At 44.1% G+C, this 12,391-nt stretch overlaps 2 protein-coding genes across 3 annotated transcripts in view; one reads left to right on the forward strand and one right to left on the reverse strand.

The window, feature by feature from the left end:
* Positions 1 to 4,288, reverse strand: part of GORASP1 (golgi reassembly stacking protein 1) — a 28,296-nt gene extending 24,008 nt beyond the window's left edge. For both annotated transcript variants that reach the window (XM_081345626.1, XM_081345627.1), the window contains exons 1-2: positions 4,074 to 4,288; positions 873 to 953 (exon numbers count right to left, since the gene is read on the reverse strand). In XM_081345626.1, coding sequence (XP_081201752.1) covers positions 873 to 953; positions 4,074 to 4,136 — 144 coding nt within the window. In that variant the 5' untranslated portion in view covers positions 4,137 to 4,288. The remainder of the gene's footprint in view (positions 1 to 872; positions 954 to 4,073) is intronic.
* A 134-nt stretch (positions 4,289 to 4,422) lies between these two features.
* The window catches only part of TTC21A (tetratricopeptide repeat domain 21A), a gene marked incomplete at its 5' end in the record, with an annotated part of 56,453 nt that continues 48,484 nt past the window's right edge, over positions 4,423 to 12,391 (forward strand). Inside the window, 3 exons of the mRNA XM_081344501.1 lie at positions 4,423 to 4,611; positions 6,179 to 6,308; positions 7,298 to 7,411. Of these exons, the coding sequence (XP_081200627.1) occupies positions 4,423 to 4,611; positions 6,179 to 6,308; positions 7,298 to 7,411 (433 nt within the window). The remainder of the gene's footprint in view (positions 4,612 to 6,178; positions 6,309 to 7,297; positions 7,412 to 12,391) is intronic.

Genomic DNA, 12,391 nt, shown 5'->3' on the forward strand with positions numbered 1-12,391 from the left:
TGTTATCAGAAAACTCCCAAGTCTGATTGTTAAAGCGATTAAGGGTACTGATCTATCATCTTTACGTGTAATCCTCAACTTACGACCATAACGGAGCCCCAGATTTCTCTTGCTAAACAAGTGAGTTTTGCCCCATTTTACGATCTTCATGGCCACAGTTAAGCAAATCACTGTGGTTATTAAGTGAGTCACATGGTCATTAGGCAAACCCAGCCTTCCCCCTTGACTTTACTTGTCAGAAGCTGGCTGGGAAGGTTACAAATTATGATCACGTGTCCTCACAATACTGCAACAGTCATAAATATGAGTCAATTGCCAAATACCAGCTTTTTGATCATGTGACCAAGGGAATGCTCAATGGTCATAAGTGTGCAAACAGTCATGGTCAGAGTATTATTAATAATCCTTCTCTGTAATCTGCTTCTGCTTGTACAGTTTTTTTTATCCCTAGCCGTAAATGGTTAACACTAAATAATCTCATACATGTAATCCAAAGATGCAGAGGTTTGTTGAAGATCTCTATCTATTAAAAGATTTAACAGGCAGAAGCCCAATAGCACAGGGGTCTCCAACCTTGCCAACTTTAAGACTTGTGGATTTCAACTCCCAGAATTCCTCAGCCAGCAAAGCTGGCTGGGGAATTCTGGGACTTAAAGTCCACAAGTCTTAAAATTGGCAAAGTTGGAAACCCCTACAATAACAGATATTCTCTGGGAGTGAAAGTTGAACAAAGCAATTTATAATTTCAAAAATATAGTCAGTTGAACTATCAACAGATATTTGCAAGAACACTGATGAAGTTGGGTGCTCGCATGCAAGGAGAGAGGGAGAGAGAGAAAGAGAGAAAACAGTGGCTTCTCTTAGCTATTTACCAGTCTCGTGTGTCCTATGGTAAGTATGAAATCAAAGAATGGCTCCAATCCAGCCTGCTGAGCAGGGGAATTTTCCTGAATCTGCAAAAATGGCAAAGTTGACATATATACATATTGCATAAAAATGAACATCAGCATAAGAATTCATTATCCTAAAGAAAGGTGGATGCTTAATGCGAAAAGTGTTTCAGAAATAAACATGTATATAGATTAACCATAAAAGTCTGTTATTAATAACTGAGTTTCTTATAATCTGGAGCCCCAAGACGAAAGCTGCCAAACCCAGCAATTTTAGAGAGGAGCCGTGGGGGCACAGTGGTTAGAATGCAGTATGGCAGGCTAACTCACTGCCCACTGCCAGGAGTTCGATTCTAACAGGTTCAAAGTTGATACCATCCTTCCAAGGTTGGTAAAATATGGGAGAGATTGTTGGGGGCAATTTGCTGACTCTGTAAATCGCTTGGAGAGGGCGGTAAAGCACTGTGAAGTAATATGTACATCTACGTGCTAGTGCTTTTTCCTTGACCCAGAGGCACGATCCAAGGCAATTTAAAAGGAGGCAAGGCCAGGCATCATCTCTTTTCATAGCAAAATTCTTGAATTAAAATTAAATTTTCAGATTTTATTTTATTTTTTGCAAGAAGGATCTCCATTAAACATTCTCCACAGAACTTCTTGCACTTAGAAATACAGCTTAGTCTCACATAGATTCAGAGAATGCATTTCTGAATGTTTCCTTTAAGTCAAGCTTTATTGCTGATGTCTCTGTGTGCACACCCAGCAATACGGAAAGGTTTTGACTTTGCTTTCTTTCAGGAAGTTTAACTTTTCAACCTGAAAGCCACCAAGTGAGGGCAACAACCCCCCCCCCAAAAAAAACAAGTTAAACATCTCATACCAAGACCTCGCCCAATACCCTTCCTTTAAAAAAAAAGAACAATGAACTACTTCTGCAGTCATGACTCATGCCTTCTGCACACAGTATTAAAAAGGCACAGCACTGATCTTTGCAAAGACAAGGCTTAATCATTGTGACCCACCCGATCTACAGGATTCCAATCATCCCCAATTTGGCTATTAGGATAGAGGTTGCAGAATGAGAAATATATTCTGAGATACATTCGGTGCATCAAGACAGTACCCACATAGCATTACTCCAAACATCCATCAAGAATGGATATTTACCCTAAGTATCCATGCCTAAAGATATTTTACCTGTATAATTGTCCCTATTGCTATTATCCTTGTCATTTTCTCATCTTTCTCACTTCTCATCTTAACTACTACATTCTCCTATTGATATGTTTCCATCTTATGATTTATGATTGTAGGATTCAGGATCTATGACTTACCACTTTGTTGTTTGTATGTATACTGACAGCTTATGCACCGGAGACAAAATTCCTTCTGTGTCCAATCACACTTGACCAATAAAGAATTCTATTCTATTTTTATTCCATCTTTATAAGTAACACAAGGTGACAAACATACATAATACTTTCTTCCTCTTTTCTCCTCAGCAACCACCCTGAGAGGGACTGGCCCAAAGTCACTCAACTGGCTTTCCAGGACTATAACTCTGTCTCCTGATTTCTAGGTCAACACCTTAACCACTACACTAAACTGGATATGATGTGATCCTTCCAAGGTATTAACAAGCATAGTGACATTCTATTTTCACCAATGTAAAATTCATCCTTCAAGCTGGGATGCCCCCTTTAAAAGTGACCATAACAACAACAACAAAAAAGATCAATTTCTACACACAGAAGATAAACAGGCATATGGCAACAGCTGTTTTAGGGTTACAGTTAAGTTCTTTTAATGTAATTTTGGTGGGCTTCCTTTTACTACTATTGGCTTTTGCAAACTGCCTTAAGGTCAGCAAAAACAGGGAAGGCATCAACTATATTCTATAAATTGGTAATAATCTTCCCTAAAAAGCAATGAATAGTTACTAATTGGAAGAGTAACAATTTGAGGTATCAGGTGACAGGGCAGGTTTTCTGTAGTTATGAACAAAGCTAACTGGGTCCTGATTAGGGCTTAAACAGAAAACCAGCAAGGGAGAGGGGTCAGGCTGGGGAGTCAGGAAAATGCCCTGGATGAAGGCAATTCTCAGTCTTCCATACAGCTGTCAAGGAAATTATCCAAGTAGCCTTATGGAAACCCATTGAGGGTTTTCTGGTCTATTTCATTTCTCCAACTTTCTTCCCAGATCAGGTCTCTCAGGGGACTGGAAGCTCCCATTGATGCTGTATGATAGCTGCTCTTCTGGGTCCCTTTTCAGGTGCAGAACAGGATGAAAATACTTGAAATAAGGGCATCAGCCAGCAGTTTACTCTAGACTCTAGTGCAGAGGTGTCAAACTGCCAGCCCGCGGGCCGGACGCATCACTAAGAAACCGCGCCCACCCCATTGCTGGCAATGGGGGAAAAGCTCCAATACATCACATGACGTCACAAGTTTGACACGTCTGCTCTAGTGGTTAAGTCACCAAGCTAGAAAGCAAGAGCCCCTGAGTTCGAGTCCTGCCTTAGCCATGAAAGCCAGTTGGTGACTTTGAGCCAGTCACTCTCTCTCAGTCCAACTCACCTCACAGGGTGGTGGTGGTGGTTGTTGTTGTTGTTGTTGTGGGGAAAAGTAAGAGGAGAAAGCCTTGTTGGTATGAGTCATGTATGAAAATAATAATGTGTGTATGCATGTGTATGTGTGTATGTGTGTATATATATGTATACAAACACACATATACACATATACAGATATACATACACACATATATACATATACACACATATACATACTTATATATACATACACTTATACATATACATACACATACATATACACACATATACATACACACATACATACGTATACATGCACACACATACACATATACAAAATTATTACACTCAGCGTCACAGGCGGCACTTCCCACGATCCCTTCCCAGCTGGTCACTTGTCATCAAGAGAGATGAGAACGTCCATCATCCCCATCCACTGGATGAGAACAATGGGTATTGAGTTCCATCGCGTCTGGAGAGGAGTTTCAGGGGGCCAGCGAGGGCTAACCCCAGAGCGATTGGACTAAGGCCCGTCCTTCCCACCCACCGGCTGAGGCTGATGGGCGCTGGAGTCCAGCTTCGATTTAGGGCCGTCTTCACCCTCCGTGGGTCCCTCCAGGGAAACGCTGCTTACCCCGTGCACGTGATAACCCTCGGAGCCCCCGTCGGGGACCTCGGAGCTGGAACTCAGCCCCATGGCTGCCCGGAGAGACACCGACTCAGGCGCTGGAAGAAGCACCCGCCGGCCTCAGCGGTCTCCTCGCCTTCCTCATCGCCGCCGGTCGCCAACAACAGAGGTCGACAGCTTCCAACGCTGCAAACCCTTGGGCGCATGCGCGAGCGGAGGCCGCCGGGAGAAGAACAGCCAACGAAGCAAGCCGGATGACGCACGCGCGCCTCATAGGCTGAAGCGCCCGTCTGTCACCTAACGTCCACGAAGGAGAAGGGTAGAGGGCTGTAGAAACGGAGGGGGCGGGGAAAGAATGCCGAAGAGGAGGGAGGCGAAATCCCCGCGTTCTCCAGGAAAGAAGGGGCGTGGCGGGAGGAGGGGGGGGAAAAAAGAGGAGCAGCTGCCCCACGATTGGCTGCTGAAGACGTTCATCTTGAGGCGGGGCCGGGAGCGGCTGGCGGCGCGCGCTTCGTCGGTTAGGAGGGTCGAGGCGGTTTCGCGGGTAGCGTTTCGCTTCCCCTTAGAGAGAGGGCGCGATGGCTGTCGCGGACCCCCAGTCCATGGTAGTCGCTTCCACACGCTCCTAAAATACACCTGTGTCAAATATAAAAACACGGCTATGTTCAATTTGAGTTAATCTAGGAACAGTGGCCGCATGGGATGGCTTCATATACCTCAGCAACTTCAAGTAGTGTGGAAAGAAAGACCGGGGAATTCTGGGAGTTGAAGTCCACACATCTTAAATTAGCTGAGGCATAGAAACATATCCTTAAACAAAACACTTAGGTTTGTTTTCAATCCAAGGTATGCACTGAGGGCTCTGTACAGATAGTCCTCGAATTACAACCGTTTATTTAGTGACCCTTTGAAGTTACAGTGGCAATGAAAAAAATGATTTACGACCATTTCATCTTCCTCATGTTCATTGCAGCTTCCCCAAAATTGGGGTGCTTGGCAACTAGCTGGTATTTATGATGTTTGCCAGAGTCGTGTAATCACCATTTGTGACCTGACAAGCAAAGTCAACGGGGAAGCCAGATTCACTTAACAAATGTGTTACTAACTTAAGAACTGCAGTCACTTAACAACTGTGGCAAGAAAGATTGTAAAACGGCAAAACTCACTTAACTGTCGCGCTTAGCAACATAGATTTTGGGCTCAGTTGTTGTAACCCAAGGACTACCTGTACCAGGATTTGCTTAGCTTGAAGATGATTTTTAGTTGTTGTGTTACATAATATTCTAACTATGAAATCCTAGAATTGGATTTTTAATTATTTAGTGTGAACTAGATTGCAACCTCACGTGACGTCACACAATGTATCGGGACAGTTTTGCCACTGCCGGCAATGGGGTGGGTGCAGCTTCTGTGTGATGTGTCTGGCCCACGGGCCAGCAGTTTGACACCCCTGACCTAGATGATTTTGGCTGATCTCTAAAAACTAATAAGGTCAGATTGGATTGATATTTAGATGGCAGACCACCAAGGAATCCCAGATTTTAAAAAAAATCACAACAGAAAGTAATGTAAACCAACTTTCAAATGGTTGTCCTAAGAGCTATGTGGTGATTAAGTTTCAGTTTAAAGTGAGTTTAAACGTGCTTGGAATAAACATGTCTGTCATCCGATAAAAAGTAATAATAAATTAAAAGGAAAACAAAAACAAATAAAAAACTCGAAAGGCACTCTTTTTCTGCCATTAGTTTTCTATGTTTATGAGATATCCATGAACTCACCAAGAGTTAAGCTCCATTCGAAACATATTTTACCCTACCTTAGTTTTTTTATAGCCAGCCCAAATTTTCAAGTAAAAGAAGCTAGTAAATCAATGACAATTTGATCAGCATGGTACTTGCAGCTGGTTTGTTGAAATTATTCTCTGTTACTTTTTATGACAAAAATAAATGTCTGGCAACATCATTTTATTGAATAGTTTGTATCATTGTACATGATAGATGTAGTGATGATTTCTTTTAAATGCTGTTAGATAGCGGATCCAATCTCTGCTTTCATATGTATGTAGTGAGCAGAACCAAAATAACTTCAACTCCTCTTTTTTTCATCTCAAGGCTAGAATTCTATACTATACTCAGGAAAAATATTTCAACTATGTTATTCAAGCAACGAACATTGAACTGTCAAAACATGCTCATGATCCAGTTCTGCTGTTTTTCAAGGGTCTTGGAACCTTGTTTCTGGGTAATTAGTAAAAATTATTATTTAAAATAAGTTAGTTGTACTGAGTAAACACTGTAGGATTAGAATTAATGTTTCTGGAACATTAATTCCAGAAAATAATGTGGAACAAGTGTTGTAAACTTTGCACAGTTTAGAAATGATGATTAATTTACATTCACAATCTGCCATAATGTATGCAAATTAGTCATCATAAAGAATTAAGAGATCTCTGAATTAAAACTGAAAATTGAAAAGCTAGAACAAAATCTCCTTGGGTTAAAAAATAGACATGTGGTAGAACTTGATAGGGCAACTCAGTAAATCAAAATTAGTCTTGAGCAGGTAAGTAGTCTAAAAGATAGCATGAAATCAAATATTGAAATGTCTCAAAGCAATAAGAATAAACTAATTAATACATTAAAAATACACCAATTTCCAAAAACCATGAAAAGCAAAATTAGCAAAATAAATGTATCAGACCTATATATTAATAAAACATGAGAAAAACACAAAAATAAAATATACAATACCGAGGATTGGAAAACAATATTGCATTTCCCTTGGGTCATTTCCACCCAGATATAAAAATCAAGCCTCTATTTGCAGACCTGATTTTGCATGAATTGCACTGACTATAGGATTAGCTTTGTTCTCCAAAGTAATTATGTTTATAGACTTTACAGAATAAGAGTTGGAAGGGACCTTGGAAATCTTCTAGTCCAACCCCCTACTCAATACCATTTCAGACCAGTGACTGTCCAGTCTCTTCTTAAAAGCCTCCAGTAATGAAGCACCCACAACTTCTGAAGGGAAGCTGTTCCACTAGTTTAATTGTTCTCACTGTCAGGAAATTTCTCCTTAGTTCTAGGTTGTTTCTCTCCTTGATTAGTTTCCATCCATGAATTGTACTTATTATAGAATTAGCTTTCCCCTCCAAAGTAACTACCTTTATGGTAAGTTTCCAAGTGAAATATATTAAAAACTAAATTCATTGCTTTGCACCTTTGCAGGCCGAATCCAAGAAGGCATCTCACTTCTTGAAAATGTCCAGAAACGACACGTTGATGTTTCCTTATGCTGCCTTCTAGGTCTCATTTATGCTCACAAAAGATGTGAAAATGTTGGTGAGTTATTATCCCACAAATTGTTTTAAAGGAAAGCTCTATCATTTTTCCAAGAGTTGTCTTTCTTCCTTCTCTTCCATTACGATCCCTCTATGATAATCCTGAATTATGCAGAGGGAAAATAGCTAAAGTTGGAAAGCCTAGAGTGAGGAAAACTTCGCCAAATAAATATTGAGTTTCAGAGAAGAATAAGATGAGACAAGCAGTTATTTTTAAATAATAAATACAAAGAAATTGAAGATAAAGGTCAAATCAAAGAATTATTTAAGAACATTACAAACATGAAGGAAATGCTTTATGTAAAAAAGTGAAAGAAAATATAAAGAGTTAATGCAAGAATTTCACACAAAAGAAAATCTGCAAATCAATTATTTGTACTGATGAAGACTTTTCCAAAGTGTTAATCAGTACAATGGTTTGATAAATCAAAGGCAAATGAAAAGGAAGCCAAGAGAAGAAACTAGCTAGGTATTATCACTAATGATACAAGAATGAATTTATAGGAACTCGAAGTTGTTACTAAAAGACAATCCTAATGAAACAATATCCAGACATAAACAATCAGAGCAACTGGACAACAATAACCCAGAATGAGATGGAGTCATTCACTTCAAGCAAACTATCTGTTGAGACACAATGTTAATAACTGCAATAATATTTAATTCTAATCTACACCTGTGGCCAGTGTCCCAAAGTGGCATCTGTGTGTGTCAATATACCTGCAGGTACTTATTTTGATGCCTGCCAGGCTTCCTGTCATACCTGACCTTTAAGATTTTTTCAATATTTTAAAATTTTAAATAAGAATTGAAGGAAAGCAAAGCAATAGCGTTCAGAATGATTCTATTTCCTGGAATGCTTTAGACTCTCCATAAGCAAGAAATAAAAATAGTGAATGAGCTAAAGCTTAGTGCTGTAGTTATATAAATTACAAAGATATGCTGCTTTCTGATTTGCTTTTGAGAGAAAGACCACAATAGAGTAATGAAATGCTGAACAGTGTTGGCCTCTGTTCTCGGAATATACTATATCCACAAATATTCGAGCATGTCAATTGTAATATCATAACTGCCTCAATTTTTAACAACTTCAATAGGGTTTGGCTTGTACAACATGGAATGCTGCTATGTGAAGAATGTGTTAAACAGCATTCATTTGGATTTACTTGACTAAGTACATAAAATATATAAAACTAAACACATCATTATATAACCTTTTTCATTGTTTAAAAATAATGTTTCCACAATAGAGTGCTACACGAAAGGAGACACATTACAGCAATTCTAAGTATTCCAGGACTGATTCTAAGATTTCTCATTCTGTGTTTTCTCCTCTTTCCATTCTCCCTGTGTTGTGTACATAGTTATGGTAGTGGTTTCCCTTCGGCGGGAAACCTGAGTGCAATCATTGGCTGCTACTTCCCGGCGGGAGATTCTAAGCCGGGGATTGGTTATGTTTGAATGGAGTTAGTATTTAAGGCAGGGTTCAACGGCTGCTAGCCAGTTGACCCATGTGAGTTCCAATAAACGTTCCTTGTGCGACATCGCTGTCTCCGCTCGTCATTACGGACTTAACAGTGGCGACGAAGGTGGGATTGACGGCAGAACAGCGAGAGAACCGCGGAAAGCCGACAGAGCGAAAAGCGGGAAATTTGAACCACAGTCAACCGAGCAGCAAGCAAATTAAAACAACAGAATGGCGCAAGTCGGATCCCTGAAGGAGTTTGACCCTAACTACCCTGAAGACTGGGAAGAATATGTCGGACAAGTTGAGGGGTACATGCTGGTCAACGGGATCACGGAGGACAGGAAGAAGGCGGCAGCGCTACTAACTATCAGCGGCACGCCGGTTTACCGGGTGGCCGTCGGCCTGTGCCAACCCCTGCCGGTCTCCAGCGTATCGTACGCCGACCTGTTGGCGAAACTGAGGGTCCACTTCACCCCTAAACGGTCGGAACTGTTCTGGCGGAGGATATTTGAGAAAAGGAACCAGCGGCCGGGCGAATCAATACAGCAATTTGTGGCGGCAGTCCGAGAAGCAGCCTTGCGCTGTAAATATGACAATCTCGAGATTCGCATTAGGGACCGAGTGGTTTTGGGCCTGCGAGACAAACACTTGCAAAACCGAATCATCTCTAAGCCCACCGGCAACCTCCAAGAAGTCTTAGACGAGCTACTCACGTACGAGTCTACAGGCAGACGCGACCCCCCCTACAACAGCATGGCAGCCTCAGCCGAAATTAACCTGGAGAGCCATGTGGACGGTGGGGAGGTGGACTACCAGTGGGAAGCCGAGATCGCCGAAGTAGCCAGAAGGTTCGGGAAGATGGCGCCGAGACCACTACGAGCCGAAGGCCCAGATCAGAACAGAAGGCAACCACCACCAGCGCCGCAACGACCCCAGAGGGACAACCCCGCCAGACCTCGAGACCCAGAGACCCGGTGCGGAAGCTGCGGCGGAAATCACCAACGATCGACTTGCCGATTCCGAAACGCCAAATGCCGAGGGTGCGGAAAAACGGGCCACATCCAGGCCATCTGCAGAAGCCGACCGCGCGACAACCGCCTCCACGAGCTCGACGCTTGGGCCTCAGGTGAGGTAACCCCCAAACGGAGTGGCGGAGAGACCCCTAGGCCCAAGGCACGCACTTCCAACCCGGGGACTGGGGTGGAGGTCAACCACGTGGGGATCCCTAGATGAAAATACACCCCTAGAGTCAACCACATTTTGAGGCCTAAATTAAGAATCGAAGTCCAATTGCAAAGTGTCCCTTGCAAAATGGAAGTGGACTCCGGGGCCTCAGTATCTATAATTTCTAGGGACACCCTTAAATACATCGAAACCAGAAGCGGCCAGAAAATTCCCCTTAAACCCACCAAATTACAATTAGCCGACTTCCAGAAATCACCCATAGAACTAGTGGGAGAGGCTACCATCAACGTTAAATATAAGGGGTTCAGTGGAGTATTAACTATTTTAGTCACCGAGGGCCAGAGAACTAGCCTTGTAGGCCTTAATTGGTTCTCGGCCCTAGGCATTTGGGTGGGGGGAATTAACACCATTCAGAATAAAACCCTAAAATCCGTCTGCGATAATTTCGCAGACGTATTCGACGGGTCATTAGGGAGGTACAAGGGACCCCCCATTAATTTTAACTTAGACCCCGAGGTTAGGCCCATCAGGCTTAAGGCCCGGAGGGTGCCTTTCGCCCTCAAACAAAAAATCGAGGCCGAACTAGATAAGCTAGTAGGCCAGGGCGTCTTAGAACCGGTAGAAGGGGGCCTGTGGGAGACACCGATCGTCACACCCCTGAAACCAAACGGGGATGTGAGGATCTGTGCCGACTATAAAGCTACCCTGAACCTCGCAATGAAAAAACATGCTTACCCGGTCCCGACGGTGAAGCAGGTCCTCGCGACGATCCAGGACGGCGCCATTTTCGCCAAGCTCGACTTGGCGCAGGCGTATTTGCAACTTACCGTGTCTAAGGAAGCCGCCGAGGCTCAAACAATAGTTACCCACAAGGGGGCGTTCCGCGTTCACAGACTTCAGTTCGGGATAGCTGCAGCTCCAGGCATCTTTCAGGAGGTGATGGAGAGAACCTTGAAGGGCATTCCAGGTGTATGCCCTTACTTTGATGATGTCCTCATCACTGGAAAAACTGAGGACATCCTAGCTGAAAGGCTAGAACAGGTACTGGGGAAATTCAGGGAGGCAGGATTGAAATTAAAAAAGGATAAGTGTTGCATAGGGGTAAAATCAACTGAATTCTTGGGGTTTAGAATTGATGCATCAAGCATCCACCCTACAGAAGGAAAAATTAGGGCCATAAAGTTAGCTCCAGAACCCCAGAATAAGGCGGAACTACAAGCTTTCCTTGGCTTAATTAATTTTTATCACACATTCCTGCCTCACAAAGCAGCTATTGCTGAACCTCCAGCGGCATAGCGTGGGTTGTCAGCACCCGGGGCGGGGCAAGGCAACCGGAAGCGGAAATAGAGGGGTGGGCGGGCGGTGACATCACGGCACTGCTGAAAAGACGCGCCCCGCAGCGGCGTAGACTTTCCAAGAAGAGTCGCGCGCATGCGGGATGCTTCCGGGTCCCTCTTGAGGGCGGCTGGGCGGGGCTCCGACCTGCAAGAGCCGCTGCATTCAAGCTCGCCGGCTATCACGGAGCCGAACCAGGCGACTTTTAAGGAAGGCTCTTATTCTGGAGCAGTCCGGTGCGTTGAGAAAGAAGGGACCCCAGTTTCTTCCTTCGCGGAACTGGAATCCAAAGTCACCCAGCCGCCGCCCTCCCGCACGCCCGTCCGTCCGTCCACTACCCTTTCTGGCTCGCTCTCCCAGAGCGGATGAAGGAGACACGGGAGGGGGCGGGGGCCGGGAGAGGGGGAGGGCCTCTGCAGCAGGGGGCCTCTCCTGGTTGGGCCCACGTGCGCCGCCTGTCACTGGGCGGCGTGTATGTCGGCGGCCTGGCCCCGCCCCGCCTCTTCGCAGCCCGCGGCGCGGACAGAAATGACACAGAGCCTCGGTGGCTACCGAGCAGCTCAGTGCGAGCGCGCCCCCCCAGATGTTGCGCCCGGTGCGGCCGGCCCCCCCTGCACCCCCCACGCTACGCCACTGTGAACCTCTCCATAGACTTTTAGATAGGAAGACCCCCTGGCAGTGGCAACAAAAACACAGGACCAGCTTCCAAACTTTAAAGGACATCCTGTCTAGCAACTCTACAGTTACTCACTTTATAGAGAACAAACCCATATTCTTAGCTTGTGATGCTTCCCCTTATGGAGTGGGAGCAGTTATTAGCCACATGGATGAGCAAGGGCAACAGAGGCCTATAGCATACTATTCCAGGACCTTAACAAAGGCGGAACGGAATTATGCACAGATTGACAGGGAAGCATTGGCCATAGTGGCAGGTGTAAAAAAGTTCCACGATTATCTGTATGGCAGGGACTTTACTATTTACACTGACCACAA

The sequence above is a fragment of the Vipera berus genome, assembly GCF_964194415.1.
Source record: "Vipera berus genome assembly, chromosome: Z".
NCBI classification, from domain to species: Eukaryota; Metazoa; Chordata; class Lepidosauria; order Squamata; family Viperidae; genus Vipera; species Vipera berus.